Source organism: Asterias rubens, chromosome 2, assembly GCF_902459465.1.
Source record: "Asterias rubens chromosome 2, eAstRub1.3, whole genome shotgun sequence".
NCBI classification, from domain to species: domain Eukaryota; kingdom Metazoa; phylum Echinodermata; class Asteroidea; order Forcipulatida; family Asteriidae; genus Asterias; species Asterias rubens.
Window position 1 is genome coordinate 15,981,686 of NC_047063.1, and position 16,162 is coordinate 15,997,847.

The window sequence follows — 16,162 nt, forward strand, 5'->3', positions numbered from 1 at the left end:
AGTTATTAAAAACTTAAGGCAAGTCCTAAGTTAAGACGAGTAACTCGTCCTAGATAAGAGTGATCTTACCTCTTTGTGAAACCCATCCCTGGTTTCTCTAAAGATCCCTTTAGAACAAGACAACTGGACATTCTATTGCCACCTTACTTGATCATAAGTCTGCCCTTCTGACTGCGATTGCTGAAGTTATTATTGCGACTCCCCATGTAGAAATACTCTCCCTTTGCGAATTGCATGAGTGCTCCTGGGTATGAAGCGGGTGCGTTGTTCAGTAGATTGTTCATCGTGTTCTTGTTCGCCACAGATTGAGACGCACAGGTGGCTGCTTCCATACACCTGAAAGGGGCAAGAAATATTAGACAAATTCATTCTTAGAAAGACACAAACTCTCATGCTGCGGTGTAGTAAGGACTTTTCAGGTGGTGGTGCGAGGGGACAGCCCCACCCCCTTGGCGTTACCACTGCTGTTATGTCTGTGTCCAGATTACACAAACAAAATGATTTCCAATAAACTGAAAGCTAAACCTCAAATACAATAATAGGTCACATGCGAGTTACATTTGAATAAAATCTGGTACAACGACTTGTTTTATAGTCACAAGTTACAGCTATCAATTGAATTCCTCAGACTATTATAGAGACAGTTGCTATGTCAAATGGTTTAGGGCAATCTTTTGTATAGTAAGCTCTAAATAAGCAGAAGCCTGGTACTACTGTTCCATACACATTCCTTCAAAATCGTGTATGGGTGTTTGGCTTCTCTTGTAATGTAGCAGTCTGAAGAATTCAACTTCAAGTGGTAACTTGTGATCAGGCAAGTCATGTACCAGACATTATTCGCAAATGGATTATTGCATCCCAATTCAGTTATGAAAAGAAACAAAACTTCATTCCTGTGGTTGAATGATGGGAAATGAAGCTAGTTACAAAAATTATACCAAAAGGGGAAAAATTACCAGGTATAATAACTCCAGGTGTCAGGATCTGGAAACAGGGTATACAAATTTGAAAATTGGGGCCCAAAATTTGTCATTTAGAGTTCAATTAGACAATGTCTAAATTTGTGACTACAGCTCTGGCTGTTGCTATGGACACCTTATGCTCAATGCACACTCGCTTGATGATCATTCCACAGTAGCAGCCATTAAAGGAACATGTTGCCTTGGATCGGTCGAGTTGGTCTTTGAAAAGCGTTTGTAACCGTTTGTTAAAAAATGCATATGGTTAGAAAGATGTGTTAAAAGTAGAACACAATCATCCATACACATTTGCCTTGAAATTGCGTGGTTTTCCTTTTACTTTGCGAACTAACACAGTCGGCCATTTATGGGAGTCAAAAATTTGACTCCCATTAATGACCGACCGTGTTTGTCAACGAGGTAAAAGGAAAACCACGCAATTTCGAGTGACACTTGTGTGGATCATTATATTCTACTTTTAAAACATCTTTCTAATCATATGCATTTTATAACAAACGGTTACAAACGCTTTTCAAAAACAACTCGACCGATCCAAGGCATCGTGTTCCTTTAACATAGACATGGCTTCATAATCCTGACCCATACAAACAAATCTACACATAAAAACAACAACAACAATACCAAACAAACACCCAGAGACCCATTCAGAAAAAAACCCACAATTATTTGAGTTTGATTTTTAACCTACTGGTAGAATCCCGAGCTTGCTATGTTGACTGCCAAGTCCTTAGGTGTAATGTTAGGGGTATCCTGGAAGTAAATCCATTTCACTGTAGCATCGGTCCACATCGTACTCTGCTCAAAAGGCATCGGATAGTTATCAAGCTGATTCAACATCTGCACAATGTTAGTCCGGTCAGTGCCTGCATATATACAGAGAGAGAATAACTTGATTTTAGGGTCAGCCTTTTGGCAGTACAAGACTAAAACAGGACATTCAAAAGAGAAAGGCAATGTATGAATAGTTAGCTCAGGCTATGCTGTGGCTATTAGTGATTGCTAAAGGTGTTGCTATAGGTAATGCTTTTACCCGTTAGAGACAATTCATTTCTGTATAAACATCACAAAACAAACAGACAGTGGTAATATTTTTCATTTCTTTACTCACTTTTTTTTTCAGTAAAATGTCACTAATAATAACATGAAACAGAAAATTCAGTTTTGTGTTCAGATATTGGGATACATTGATAGCAATCTTATTTGGGAAGTTTCATATCCAGACATGAAGTTTCATATCCAGACATGAAGTTTCATATCCAGACATGACCTTTTGATCTCTTAATATGAGTGGAAGTAGGTCAAATTTTGCGGCCGTTTGTGGCATTTGGGTACAAGCTGCTTGTGGCCGCTACAAGTGTGATTTCTAAAGGGTTAATCCACATGCAAATAATAGGGCGGTCAGCTTGGGGTAGTGTTGTCTTGCCTCGCATTCCATCTCTAGGACCCCTGTTCGAATCCCACCGGGGCACTATGTGGATTGTGCTTTAACGTCCCTACCTGACTACAAGGGTTTTCCCTGGACTAGTTCTCGGGGTGTCCTGCCACATCTAAAACTTAAACTTCTTCAGTGTCTTCTACATTTAGGCTCTTGACTAGTGCATCTACATTGATAAATTTTGTTTTTCTAAGAGTCCTGCCGTCGATTTCACACAACTCTTCCTAACTTAGGATTAGTCTTGGGACTAAGGACGAGTTAAGTTCCATATCAATAGATGTTAGGACGCATTGAACTCGTTCTAAATTAGGACGGGTTACTCATCCTAAATCAGGATAGGATTAATCCATAGAAACATAACCCGGAGAACACCGAGTGTGTCATTGTGTGTCCGTTTTCATTGTATGACCATTTTAAGGATGCGCGTACGATTTCTTTTTTACACGTGTATGGCAAAATATTTTGCCATTTTGCCATACAGTAGACAACACATAAGACATCACATTGGCCAATGAAAACACTAGAAACGGTTTATCTGCGATGTCGTCTTGCCATTATGCCATAAACGTGGTCACGTGATGCTCATTTTGCCATACACACGTCTCGTGTGATGATCATTTGCCATCACAGAGGGCGGCACAGCTCAGCGTTCTCCGGGTTCTATTTCTATGGATTAATCCCAGCGTTTCGTAATATCAGCTCCTGGGCTTCACAACCAGAAATGCAAATAGACGTCTTACCTCCTCTTCCTTCTCCTGCATCACCAGTCTGACCGTCACCTCCTGGTGCTTGATTATTGTGGGTATTGGATCCTGCAATCAAATCAAATTAAATGGGACTCATTATCAACATCCTAGGACGATAACAGAGATGCTCAATTCCTTCATGATTTGCCATCAGAAATCCACCATAAACCAAATGTGCAAAATAAAACTACCTAGCACATAAATTACTATACTTTGTATAAAGTATTGTTAAGTTTTCCATTGCCATAAAAAAAAAAGGAAATAAAGGAATGTGCCTGATTTTAATCGCTTTACTGCAATTGTGTATTAAAGGCACTGGACACGTTTAGTAAAATCTCAAAGGCCAGGATGCTCACTTTGTGTATCCCAACATATGCATAAAATCTTTAAAAACTTAGAGAAAATTTTGGTTCAATAGGAGACTTTCCAACACTAGGTGGCAGCAGACATACCGGGTAAATTTCCATTGTTTACGTAGTTCTGAACATGCGCATAATTCTGAGAACAATGGATTTACCCGGTAAGTCTGCTGCCCTCTATCGTCCCAGAAAGTCTCCCATTGGTCATGAAAGTTGCAAGAAAATATTGCACGGAAATACACCCTTGTTGCAAAAATGTGTACATGCTTTCAGATGTGTTCGAAGTGCTTCGGGCCTGAAGTCTTTCTCAGATTCAAATATTTGAGTGAGAAATTACGTCTTTCTCAAAAAACTACATCACTTCAACAGCTCTTCATTGCTTTATGCCAAGTGTTTATGCTAAACATTTTTAGTTAAACTCAAAGTGTCCAGTGCCTTTAAACTCACCTGTCCACTGAAGGTGCACCAGATCACCAGCATTAATCTCCAAATTTTTGGGGATGAAGTCGTATTCTACTGCTGGAAACGTCTGCACAATGTTACCTCGCTTCCCCCGGACATTCAAATTGAAGATCTTGGCTGCATTCACATCTGTGAGTATCAAAGTGTATGAAACTGGGTTTATCACTCTTGAAACTAATGACAATCAAAACTATTGATGAGAAGCCTACAGCAGCATTCGATAGTATAAAGCAGTTTGAGAAACATTCAACTTTGAATTCAAACAAGCGAATGGTTCCAAAAAACAAAGGTATTACATTTAAGACTTCGGTGCAGTGAAAAAATTCAGTATAGATTACACACATCCACTGCTATGTATGCAAAGTCAGTATGCTGGTGTTGTGGACGAATGCTGTCAAACATCGCAGCCCAAAGCAGCCCTTTAATTGATTCGGTTTTTGTTTAAGCCAGTTCGACAAAAAACATGGCTTAAAGACACTCTTGGTGAGGGCTACAAGAAAAAAACATGTCTAAATATTATTAGTACTTAGTTTTTGTATAGCGCTTTATCACACCCGATGGACGTATCACACCCGATGAAGCGCTCAGTATTTTTTCCTGCAAAGTATGCAGAGCTACGTTTTGAAGTATATATGACACCTATTCCTTTACAAAGAGCCATGTAATGGTTTACAAGGTGCTATGGCACAATGTGCTACCAGTCAAACCAGGAACACCGAGGCGAACCCCTGCGCTTTATGTTAAGTACACTGGGTTCTTTTAAGGCATTACACAACACAAGTGTTTATGACCGGGACTCAAACCCACACTCTAGTGATCAGAAACGCCAGAGCTAGTGATCAGGAACGCCAGAGCTTGAGTCCTTCATTCTAATCTGCTTGGCCACGAAACACCATTAAAGATAAAGATAACTCAGGGGAGCTGAAGGTAGGAATTGTTATTTCTCTTAAATCTAAGTCCATAGCAGCACAGAGCTACAGTGTACCAACATTGAAATACAGGGATGAATTTCATCACACTGTGATGCTCAGCTATGAGAAAATGTCACTCAGCAGTAATGGCTTACACCGGCCAAAATACCATGTCATTAAAACTGATCTGAACTGGTACACCACTATTTTTTCTTCACAAACGGTTTAGCTTAGCATTATTTCCTGCTTAAAAAAATTAAGCTGACCGAGTCCTAACTAGGGAAGAGAGAGACATCAAACTTCGTACTAACCATCACCAGCTGGGCGTGGCATCATGATCAGAGCATGGGAACGATCCTGGAAGGTGCGACCAAACTGGGCTGTATTGATGGCTAGACGAAGGGCCAGACGATCAGCGCCGATATCAACATAGGGATTCTGCTGAACAGGGGAGATGACACCTCCATTCCTGAAATGGATATTAAAAATAATATTAATAGTAAAAATAACAATAATAATAATAATAACCTGTTTTTATAAAGCGCTTTTCACGCCCGGGGGTGTCTCAAAGCGCTTCCCGACATTATTAACCCTGGTCACTGGGCCTTAAATCATTCCTCAAACCGTCTCAGCTCTCTGGGGAGTATACAGCCTGTGTGCAATATATGCGCTACTCGGCTAAACCAATCACAAGAACCATCTCTGCCCTCACAGGTACCCATTTACCCCTGGGTGGAGAGAAGCGATTACAGTAAAGTGTCTTGCTCAGAGACACAAGTGTCACGACCGGGGTTCGCACCCAGTGATATAGTACATCAAAGTAATCAATCAAGTTAAAGGTAGGGTCATCGTTTCATTTTTGTCAGCGACAATAAAAGTCACATGCAAAAGTCTCAGCTGCATACAGTGTCTACTTTAGTGATGAATGAAGCTTGGCACGGTGTGATGTACATGTGTATAACAAGATTCACTATAAGTAATAGTAAACTTGCGGGTAGAACCATGTACTGAATCTCCTTCGAGGGAGTGGTGGCTTTCTACTGAAGGTGAGCAGAGTATGTTTTTTCAAAACTTCAAGACCAAACCTGATCTCTTCAGAGCCACCACTTCCTCAGAAGAGATTTAAAACATGGTTGTTACCTGCAAATTATTATTTATAGTTTATTCTTACATTGTCTACTTGATAAGAAAACCGCAGATTCTTTCACAATATTTTCATGAGAGTGTCGGATCCAATCACTTTATCAAAGTGAGAGCCGGATACCAACCCCATTCCCCATCTCTGTCAGCAACATTCCCGAATGGACACCAACCCTAAGAAATCTAAGATCGAGTCACGCTCGAAGCAGTTCTCAGATTCAAAATTGTCAATGAACTCTTATTGTTTTTTCAAGAAGCGGTACTTTTCAGTACAACTTTTCACAGGATTCTTTCTACCGTTACCATCTTCATGACAATTAGGCTTCAGAATAAAAATTGCACAATTTTCTTTTTGAAATTGTTACCAAAGTTTGACCCAATCTTTAAAAGTTATGCCTCAAAATAGATATATGGATGAAACACAATGAGTATATTCTTCAAAACATAACCAAGTGTTGTAAAAAACATACTTTATCTTAAAAATTACAAACGAATCAATAATAAATCAGTATTGTCCATATAGGAGAACCTTTTAAAAGAATTAAAGAAAACTACTCAAATATTTCATTCAACAATTTTTCTTCTTGAAAATAATGTAATTAAATTTGGGGTTGAAAAAAAAACACATATTACTAGGGTATACACAGAAAATGCAGAAAATCTACGTACACGTCTTGGTTTTGGGCAGCATCTGTAGTGATTGGATCATAGTCATCTGTGGTGATGTTGTATCTGTAATGAATCACAATTTCAAAAAAATATACATTTATATACTATAGCGATTTGAATTGAGGCAAGCCTCTGCACAGATCATCATTGGGGGCCTTCATTTTACAAATAAAAAATGAGGAAAATCTAGAACATGTACATCTAAAACATGTAAAAAAAAAAAAAAAAAAAAAACTACAGCAACCCTAAAGGAAAGATTAAAGCAAAAGAGTAAAAAACAAACTCCTCAGAAGGGAAATTGTTCTTTGCTAACAACTTTTGAAATGAAATTTTAACAGGTTAGTTTTATGGTATATACATGTAGCTAACTACACAGGATTGAAACAAACAGTAAGTTCCAATAGACCGATCCATTAAGGTCCGCCCCATTGCGTATTGACCAATCACAACCCATTGCGCAACCAAAAGTCCTACAAAATAAGGTCCGACATGCGTGTGCGTATGCTTGGCGCGCGCGACAGAGTTGTGCAGAATGGCATTGAAGTGGCTCTTGTGTTCTTGCTCACACGTGCGCCGTGGGCGGAGGAGCCTAATGGATCGGTCTATTACCAAACATACACAATCCCTTTAAGAGAATTTGACAGCTTTATTTCAACTACAATTACCTAAGTCGTGTAACGCATCTTTGTGTGTTTCCAGATGGGAAGTACGGCATAGTCCATTCATACTGACTGGCTTCTCCGCCCCTTGTATTCCCCAGGTGATTAACCCTGGTCCATGGGGCCGGCTGACAATCTGGAGGATCTAAAGCTACTAGGCATTGCTCTGTCATCTCTCCTTCGGGACGACCCCATACGTAGCGTACACCATCAGTACCAGATCTTGCTGTACAAGCTGCAGCAGTATTGTATTCTGATGTGGGATCAAAGAAATTGTTTCTGGGATTTGGGTACTATTTTGTGGACGCAAAACACAATGTCCACTGATTTTAATACATTAAATTAACACGATTTGAAGATAATGATGGTAGAAAGCTTCCCTTAAAATATTACTTGCTGAGGTGCTGTAGTTTTTATCTACTATCATTATCTTCAAAATGTGCAAGTATAATCTGTAAAAAGTGAATCTGCGGACATTTTGTTTTGTGTAACAAAAAGTACCCAGACCCTTTAATACAGGCATAATATTTGGTCCCCAGAAAAAAAGTAGGACAACTTGACTTAGTACATGCCTGGTGTAGACTTGCCGCTTAAATAGTATTTTATAGGCTATTTAATCAAAGTTTTTCAGATTTTGTCAATGGCAATAAAAATTGTAAATCAGACTAAAGTAGGAAGAATAATATCATGCCAGTTTTAGATGGGGATTACAATTCTAATACAGGCCTGATAATGATACATGATCCTTGGAAAGACGAGGGAAAGACGAAGGGTTGACCTACACACATGTACTTGTTCATATGGTGCAGGGTTTACTAGACTTTGCAGCAGGCTATTCAATCACACATTGCTTCAAAATTGGCATGCCATGGTGGGCAGTTGCTTAGTGTATGGGCTCAAGAAATAACTCTTAAATATTTGCGCATCAATCCTTTCTGGTCATGCACTTTTCAAATGATGGTAGTAAATACTTACGTGGCGCTTTCTCTAGATAGTTGGTGAAGGCCAACCACTGGCCGCCATTTTCCGTGCACTCTGCCTCATTGTTCCATCGAGACCAGTGCTTGCGGTCACCAGTGTTACCATTGCCATAGGTTTCCACACATTCATGTTTCTGCATTACGTTGTAACTTTCTGACTGGTAAAACCTAGAAGTTGATTAAAAAAATACATTTTCAAAGCGATGACACACAATGAAAACATAGCACACCAGTAGGATCATATCTATTACTATTATTATTATTAATAATAAAAAATAATAATGATATCTGATTCAAAGGCCCTTGGGTAGATTATACAAAGAGGTATGACTAGTCCTAGGCTAGCTTTTGGTAGTTACACGCTTTGTAAATACTCAAAATATAAATTAGAATAAAAAGTTACTTGGTAACGAGCAACAGAGAGCTGTTGGTAGTATACAACATTGTGAGAAACAACTCCTTCTACTAGAGTAATGTAGTTTTTGAAACAAAAGGTAACTTCTCACACTCAAATATTTGAATCTACTAAAGACTTCAGGCCTGAAGCCATTTTCGGGCATCTGAAAGAACACAAATTTGTGCAACAAGGGTGGCTTTTCTTTCATTTTTTTCTTGCATCTTCAATGACAAATTGAGCCAAATTCTTCACAGATTTTAAATTTTATTCATTTAATGTTGGAATACACCAAGCTTTCTAGAATACTGGTCTTTGACAATTACCAACGTGTCAAGTGCCTTTCTTGATTCAGGTCAAATACTACTTAGTGTGACCCAAATGTATAACATCACTCACTCGCACAAGCTTGTGTTGCTGACGAGAATAGCCATGTCTTTCCAGGGGGAGGGGTGCCAGTAAGGGTAATAGTCTCTCTCTTCTGGACACTCATAGCCACGTCTGTTGCCGTTGGGATTCTGCCGGGTGTAAATTGCCGAGCTGTATCCATTACCGTTATTGGTTTTCAGCTTCTGGTCAGCAGTGAACAACCCTGGAAAGTAAACAGCAAGTTTATTAAACTTATAAATACTCGTGGTCAACAAAACATTTATGTGGATAAGTAGAAAAGTGAATCAAGCCTGATACTTCATGGGACAATGAAGGCGATTGCCTCCATGCCCCTTGGTCATAAAATCTAAGAATAATAAGTATCTTACCAGCATTACGTTCCCTGTTGTAGCATTTATCATACCAGTCCCATTTTTCATGCAATCCACGGTCTTCTCTGACGTTGTTGTTCTTGCGATTATTGGCAGCGTTCTGGTTCTCGTTCAGATTGTTGATCCTGGTGTGAGCCTGGGTATTGGTTGTGCGGCCATTACGGATTGTGTCATCATCACCTGGGTATAGGATGCACAAACAATTAATATCAAAATTTGACAGATTGTCTCATGTGGAAGATCATTCAATTCGGTCAAATAGTTTTGTTTAAAGGGGTGGGGTACTTTTTGTTTGACACAAAACACAAAGTCAACAGATTTTTATCAAACTTACACCGGTTGAAGATAATGGTGATAAAAACGCTTCCCCTAAAATATAACTTGCTGAGGTGCTGTAGTTTTTGAGAAATTAGTAAAACAATGTCTACAAAATAATATATTGTCTGAGGAGATGAATACTAGTTTAGCATTCAAAATTTGCATGTTAATTCATAATGTCAGAATGAAGCAGCCTTCAAGCTGTTTTGAAATGAACCCTTTTATCACTGTAGATGACTATTCTTCTTTTAGTAAGGGCCTATAAGATCACAGAGCTGCTTAAAAGCCCGATGTTGGGCCCGGGTTCTTACCTGTAGCAGTGGCAGCGTCTTCTTGACACATGTACTGCAACACAATGTTACAATTGAGTTTATGCGGGTCGGTGTTCTCATCTCCACCGCAGCCGTGCTGGTTGGTCCACTCCATGGTCATAAGGCTCTGACCCTGTCCGGTCAGTTCACCGTTTGCCGTCATTGTCTTGTAGGCCGCACTGGAAAAATATTTCTGAGAGTGGGAGCACAGGTGAGATGATTTACTTGTATAAACTGATTAAAAGAGGATAAATGTCATGCAAAGTGGATTCTTTAATATTTAGGCTATACAATCAAATACATTGAGGGTGAACAGTCGAAGTCAACCTCACCACCAACCCCCCCCCCCCCCCCCCCAGGTATCAGAGCTTGACAAAACAGTTTCGTAGGGGAAGCCAAGGGAACTAGTTTGCAAATACCGAGGGAGTTAATATTGATTGTCCATCCAAATTAAACCATGTTCATTACGATTGTTTTACAAAATACCTCATTTCTAGTTTGGCACCATTAAGCTTGGGAAAAGGCAGGTTGACATGTGTGCTACCATCTTTCCATGCGTATTCTGCATGCTGTGCAACAGTTCAAAGATTGCTTCATATAAAGCAGTAGGCATATAAGACGATAGTTTACTACGCATTCATGTTTACCCTGCGCATGACTGTTGCCCATGCAATAGTCTACTCATGTTAATGCATATTGAGTGAATACTGGTGTGCATGCTTGAACAGCCAAAACAGCATAATGGCACTTGATGGTGAACGGACCAGTGAGAATTCGACTCGCAATCAGGCATATGAGGTACAGCAATATTTACTAAGACATTATGGAGATTAGAGCATGCCAGATATTACGATGTAAGTACATTTTAATCAGAGATAGATTTGTTTTTTTGTGTTTTTTTTTTCATTGGTAGAGTCCATTGGGCTGTGTGGTACTTGGGTGGGGGGGGGGGGGGGGGGGTAATGGTAATACTCACCATCCTGTACTGCTGGTCCTCACTGTTGGAAGGATTTTCAGTTGAATCTCCCACATTGTAACCACCTCTGTTGTTATTCTGAGAATAAAAAAAAAATATATAAAAACTGATACAAAAATTTGCGTCCCCTTTTTGCGAATCCTTTTGAAGGCAAGTTTTTGTCAATTTCTGACAATTGTATTTGACATGTCTATAAATATACCATAGGTCTAACTGTCACTGATCGATTTACACACACACTAACCCACCAAAATGTAATTAAATAAATAATGCTATTCTGCGCACTAAAAAACAAGGGAACAAAGAATATTGTTAATCCTTTCGTTTGGTTGAAAGATTTAAAAGCATAATTTTTATGGAGTGAGGATAACATGGCAATGTAATTTACAATAAAAATATTAGCATACATGAAGTAGGGCCTGTAACAAAAGCTATAAAAAAAAACATGTTACTTTATACATTAAGGTTGAGGACAAGTTGTTGAATAATGTTTAACAGTGAGAAAAAAAAGTTGCTTTGTTTTCAACTTTAATTTATATTATGGGTTCGACAATTGTCATCTCCATTATTAATATAAACAATTAAATAAGGAAACCTAAAATGTTGCTTTGTTTTCAACTTTAATGATTTATGGGTTCACCAATTGTAATCTCCATTATTAATCTAAACAAAGAAGGAAACCTTTAGACAGTAGATTCAAATGGCACAAGGTAGTTCAACAAGCCAACAAACAAGTGCATCTCATCTCTATTTCCTTATATTCCAACACACAGAGATAACAACAAGAAGTGAATCTAGTCTCATCTATTTCCTTATTCCAAGACACAGTGTGATAGCAATGTCAACAAAGTGAATCTACAGCAATCTATTTCCTTATTCTTAGACACAGTGCCCAATGCAGGTCGTTGTTCTTCCTCAATGGGGTACATGATAATCCTACTTGGGGGAAATATGGCATCACCTGTTGTTGTACATCAGGTTTTAAATAGCCTTTAAACACCCCTTATTGTATGTCAGTATTAAATAACAATGACTGCAAATTTCACTTCCTGGTGCCCAAGGGCAATAAGATGAGAGTGGGTAGTAACTCCATGCTCTCAACAATAAAGTGATCCGGCATGGCAGCTAGGACTGACAGTGCAATATGTACTGAACCAATCGGCCCTGTTTTGGTAAAACGATGTATCTCAAAAAAGCTAATTTCAAGAAAAATAGGTTTAAAGTTGAAATAACTGCCTTTTTGTTTCAGAATATTGGATTGTCATTTTGTTAAAGTTTTTCACTAATGTAATAATTGAAAATAAGTTTCCATATTTTGTTATAAGTTTTTGAACATTATTGAAGAAACTGTTACAGTTTATTCAAAGATACATCATTTCACCGAAATAATGCACACTCACAGGAAAGCGTATGTCGTCAAACTGGTGCATAACAATGGTATACTAAAAAGCATTTGGGATGTTGATTAATTTGCTCAAATGGTGTATGTCAGAGAGATACACCATTTTACCATATTTTTAGTTTGTAAAATAAGTGTAAGTGTGACATACATCTTTTTTGTGAATTAAAGTCACAAACTTTGAGTTGTACAGGTCAACATACAGTTTGTATCTTCTGAACCACTCATCCGTTGACGATAAGATTTTCAGAATCGGAAAGAGCGCCCTCACTTTACTGGGAAATGGCTTTATCTCAAAATTTCAAAAAAATGACTTACATCGTTTAACCAAAACAGGGCCGCAATGTGCCTGTTTTTTTTAAGGCCACTTCTACCTGGGCCCAATTTCAGAGAGCTGCTGAAATACAAACATGTTTGCTTGTCCCCAGTGCATTGCCTTAACCAAAGGCGCTGGGATGGGCAAGAGTATCAAGCATGCTCATTGGAATATCCAGAAAATGCTCAGTCCCATCATGCATCACACTCCTCTGCACCATAGAAAAAGCGCGGCACGCATGACAAACTTCCTGGCCTAACATGCCTTTACAGGTCTAACAAGCCTAAAGCCTTTCTCATGCATCTGAACTTGCACACCTAGATGCAACAAGCGAGTGTTTTTTTCTTGCAATATTTCCCTACAACTTTGACGACCAACGAGTCCAAATTTTCACAGGTTTGTTATTTGATGCATTATTATGGGATACACCAAGGGAGAATACCGACTTCTTTTGGGAATATCAATCTGTGAATTCAACACTGTTTAACCAAATCTATAATGTAAGCTGCATCAGAGCCTACTTTACAGAGGGGCTCCAATGTAAAAAAAAAAAAAGTCTTTTGATGCACCTGATTTCCCAATAGATAGAGTTCTTATAAAAGTGGAGGAAATTATAAGCCTCTAACTTCACAATGTAATGGTGTAAAATGCAATCTGACATTAAAAAAAGTGGGTCTGTTTGCACAATGTACAATCCAAAGAAGTTTGTGGTAGTCAAAGGTCAAATTCAATGCTGTTTTGATTGTATAGGCCTATCATCCAATTTCAGGAATGAACTAAGTAAATATGTTCTCAGTTCAATAATTTGCAATGTTATTGCAACGCCATCAAACATTTTGGGTTTTTGACAAATTGAAGGGTGACACTTTCAACACATCTGACGAGATACTTGTAATTTGTTTTCTTTTCCATACACTATGCAATTAGCGCATCACAAAGCTGATACAGTGTGCGCTGTCCCAGGGCGGATGTCAGGCCCAGGAGGGCACGTCGGGACCGGGGCTTCTGGAAGATTGTAACACTGCTGGTATTTAAGTTTCTAAGAGCTGAAATTATATTATTACAGCTAGGTTCTGACTCACCTGTGAATCAAACATTCTGTTGCCATTTTGTCGGTTAGCAGATCTCTCATTTAACCTGTTATTTGAGCCCCTCGGGTTGTGCATGTACACATCAGCATTGATGCACACTGCAAGCAGTAGTACCACTACACAGCGCATCTTGTTTGTCAAATGATGCCAACTGATTGCAGGAAATTGGGTTTGGATATTGTTCCAAATAAAAGCAGTCTTAACTACTCCTCCTTCAAGTAGTTAAGTTTTATCTGAAAGAACAATTGTTTTAACAATAATTCATAAATACCTAAGACAGTTTATCCATTCTGATTGGTCGAGAGGGCATCACGAGGGGTTGTTTGAACGGATGATAATAACACCAGTCATGCCAGTTAAAAGTGTTGAAACATGGGCGTGACACGCGAGCTTGCACCTGTGCTTATAAGGCAGTTTCTTCATTCCTATTGGTCGAGAGCAACGGCCGGGACAGTTGTGCCACATCACGCGAAACACGCGACGCGCACAGCAATCTCCTTATAAGAAGTTGTTTGCCCGCAAGCCTTACCATTTCATAGCTGGAGGGGTGTTGTGTTGAAAGAAATCAATTAAAATCTTTGCATTTATTTTACTTTTTGACCAAAAAGTGTTGATGTTTTTGGACCGAAAAGGTATTTATGAATTGGAATCAAAGTGTGTTGAATCGGTTTTCAGCTAGTGGTTTAAACCCGCCGAGGCCTGGTTCTAGATAATTTACCTCGACTTCGTCTCGGTAAAACTATCATTATCAAGAACCAGGCGGGTTTAAACCACTAGTTGAGAACCGATTCAACACACTTTGATTCCCTTGATAAATGAGGTAAATACAAGTCATGATTGGTGATCATCCGGGAAAGAAATGATTAGTTTCAAGGCTGGAAGCTCACTGATATAATAAACTTCAAACCTATAGAACCAAAATAGTAAGGGGGCGCGTTAGTCCTCTATAAAGAAATAAAGGTCGCACGATTGCAGGTGTCAGATTTGTTAAAAGGAGTGCAGTGCCCCAGTCATTGGGTCTCGTTCAAACCATGAAGCAAGGACCAGATCTGTGTTATCCTCCACCCAAAGAAACATTTCCATTCGAAGAAAGGCACTGATTCTGAACTGAAGTTCATATTCAATAATACACCACCAGTGCAGGCCAATCATACAGAGACTTAATTTCCAAGTTCCATCTGAACTGATTCTAGACTAGAGTTCATTTGTAACACTAACTAACACTGGGAGGTTAACATTCCTCAAGAGGAATTATTTTCGTCTTAGTTAAAGCTCATTGATTTGAACATCAATAAATCCCACATAAATATTGTCAATGTCTGTTCACTATTTTCAAATTGCGCAAAACACACAACCCGGATTACATAACTTACAACAGCGCAGTGATGGTGAAGAACAGTGAAAAGAAGAATCACAGATCAAATTAAATCGTAATGTAACCGGAACGTTCGTGAGCCAAACTCAGAGATAGTTACATTCATAACATGGAAAACTGTGCAAAATAGGTTTCAACGTTGTCAGAATCTTACTTACCACCTTGTGCAGTGAGTTGCCTTTTCCCACTAATGCAAAATGTGCAGTAAAGAGAACAGCAGTCCGCATGCACATCACACGTAAAAGCAACAACAACCCGAAAACCGCGACCCCATTGACTCGTCACGCATGAATGATTGTTGGTGATTTGTCAGGTAAAAGTAGTTCCAACAAGCAGTGATGACGTCATGTCAGTGACGCATTCGCTTGGGCAGGGTGTAGTTGTTCCCAACAATTACGTAATTGCTATTATAAGGTAGCAGGCCTAATTTGATCAATAAAAATAGTTACAATTTAAATCTTCAAACATGAATATATAAGGAATTACTGTAGACAATTTAAAATCACAAAGTCAGACGCTATTCGACCTCACTCGAAAAGGGAGTTTTTGTTTGTTTTCCACACGGGTCCATAAGGCAAACACGGAAATGCTCTCTTAATTAACTTTGTTCCAGCCATAAAGCTACTTATAGCTCTATGGTGCCAGCATGTTTGTCTCCAATCCCCCCCCCCCCCCCTTAAGCAATCAGTTGGTAAAATATTTAGAATAGTCAAAATGAACAATCAAACGCCGGGACGTGGGCGGGCCTTTACGGGCAGGTGTTTCCTTTTCAAAGTTGAAAAATCTCCTCAGCTCGTGAGAAAATCATCACAAAAAAAGTTTTAACAGAAATTGAATAAAATGCGCTGCCCTAATGGCCAGGTGCTCCAATGCCCAAGTT

At 39.0% G+C, this 16,162-nt stretch overlaps 1 protein-coding gene across 1 annotated transcript; it reads right to left on the minus strand.

The window, feature by feature from the left end:
- Positions 1–138: 138 nt before the first annotated feature.
- On the minus strand, positions 139–15,578 carry LOC117306945 (protein DD3-3-like). Its single transcript, XM_033791533.1, has 14 exons — positions 15,441–15,578; positions 13,899–14,140; positions 11,102–11,179; positions 10,126–10,318; positions 9,494–9,676; positions 9,135–9,327; positions 8,337–8,509; positions 7,368–7,614; positions 6,703–6,765; positions 5,205–5,362; positions 3,968–4,111; positions 3,156–3,227; positions 1,669–1,843; positions 139–336 (listed from the first exon to the last, which is right to left on the minus strand). The coding sequence occupies exons 2-14, from the start codon at positions 14,034–14,036 to the stop codon at positions 144–146; spliced, it is 2,010 nt and encodes a 669-aa protein (XP_033647424.1). The 5' UTR covers positions 14,037–14,140; positions 15,441–15,578; the 3' UTR covers positions 139–143.
- Between the last annotated feature and the right edge of the window lie 584 nt (positions 15,579–16,162).

Coding starts and splice junctions, on each gene's coding strand:
- LOC117306945 (XM_033791533.1), bottom strand. CDS start 14,036: ATGCGCTGTGTAGTGGTACTACTGCTTGCAGTGTGCATCAATGCTGAT. Junction 11,180..13,898: donor ACAGAATGTTTGATTCACAG/GTGAGTCAGAAC, acceptor TTTTATTCTCAG/AATAACAACAGAGGTGGTTA. Junction 9,677..10,125: donor AGACGCTGCCACTGCTACAG/GTAAGAACCCGG, acceptor TCCTATACCCAG/GTGATGATGACACAATCCGT.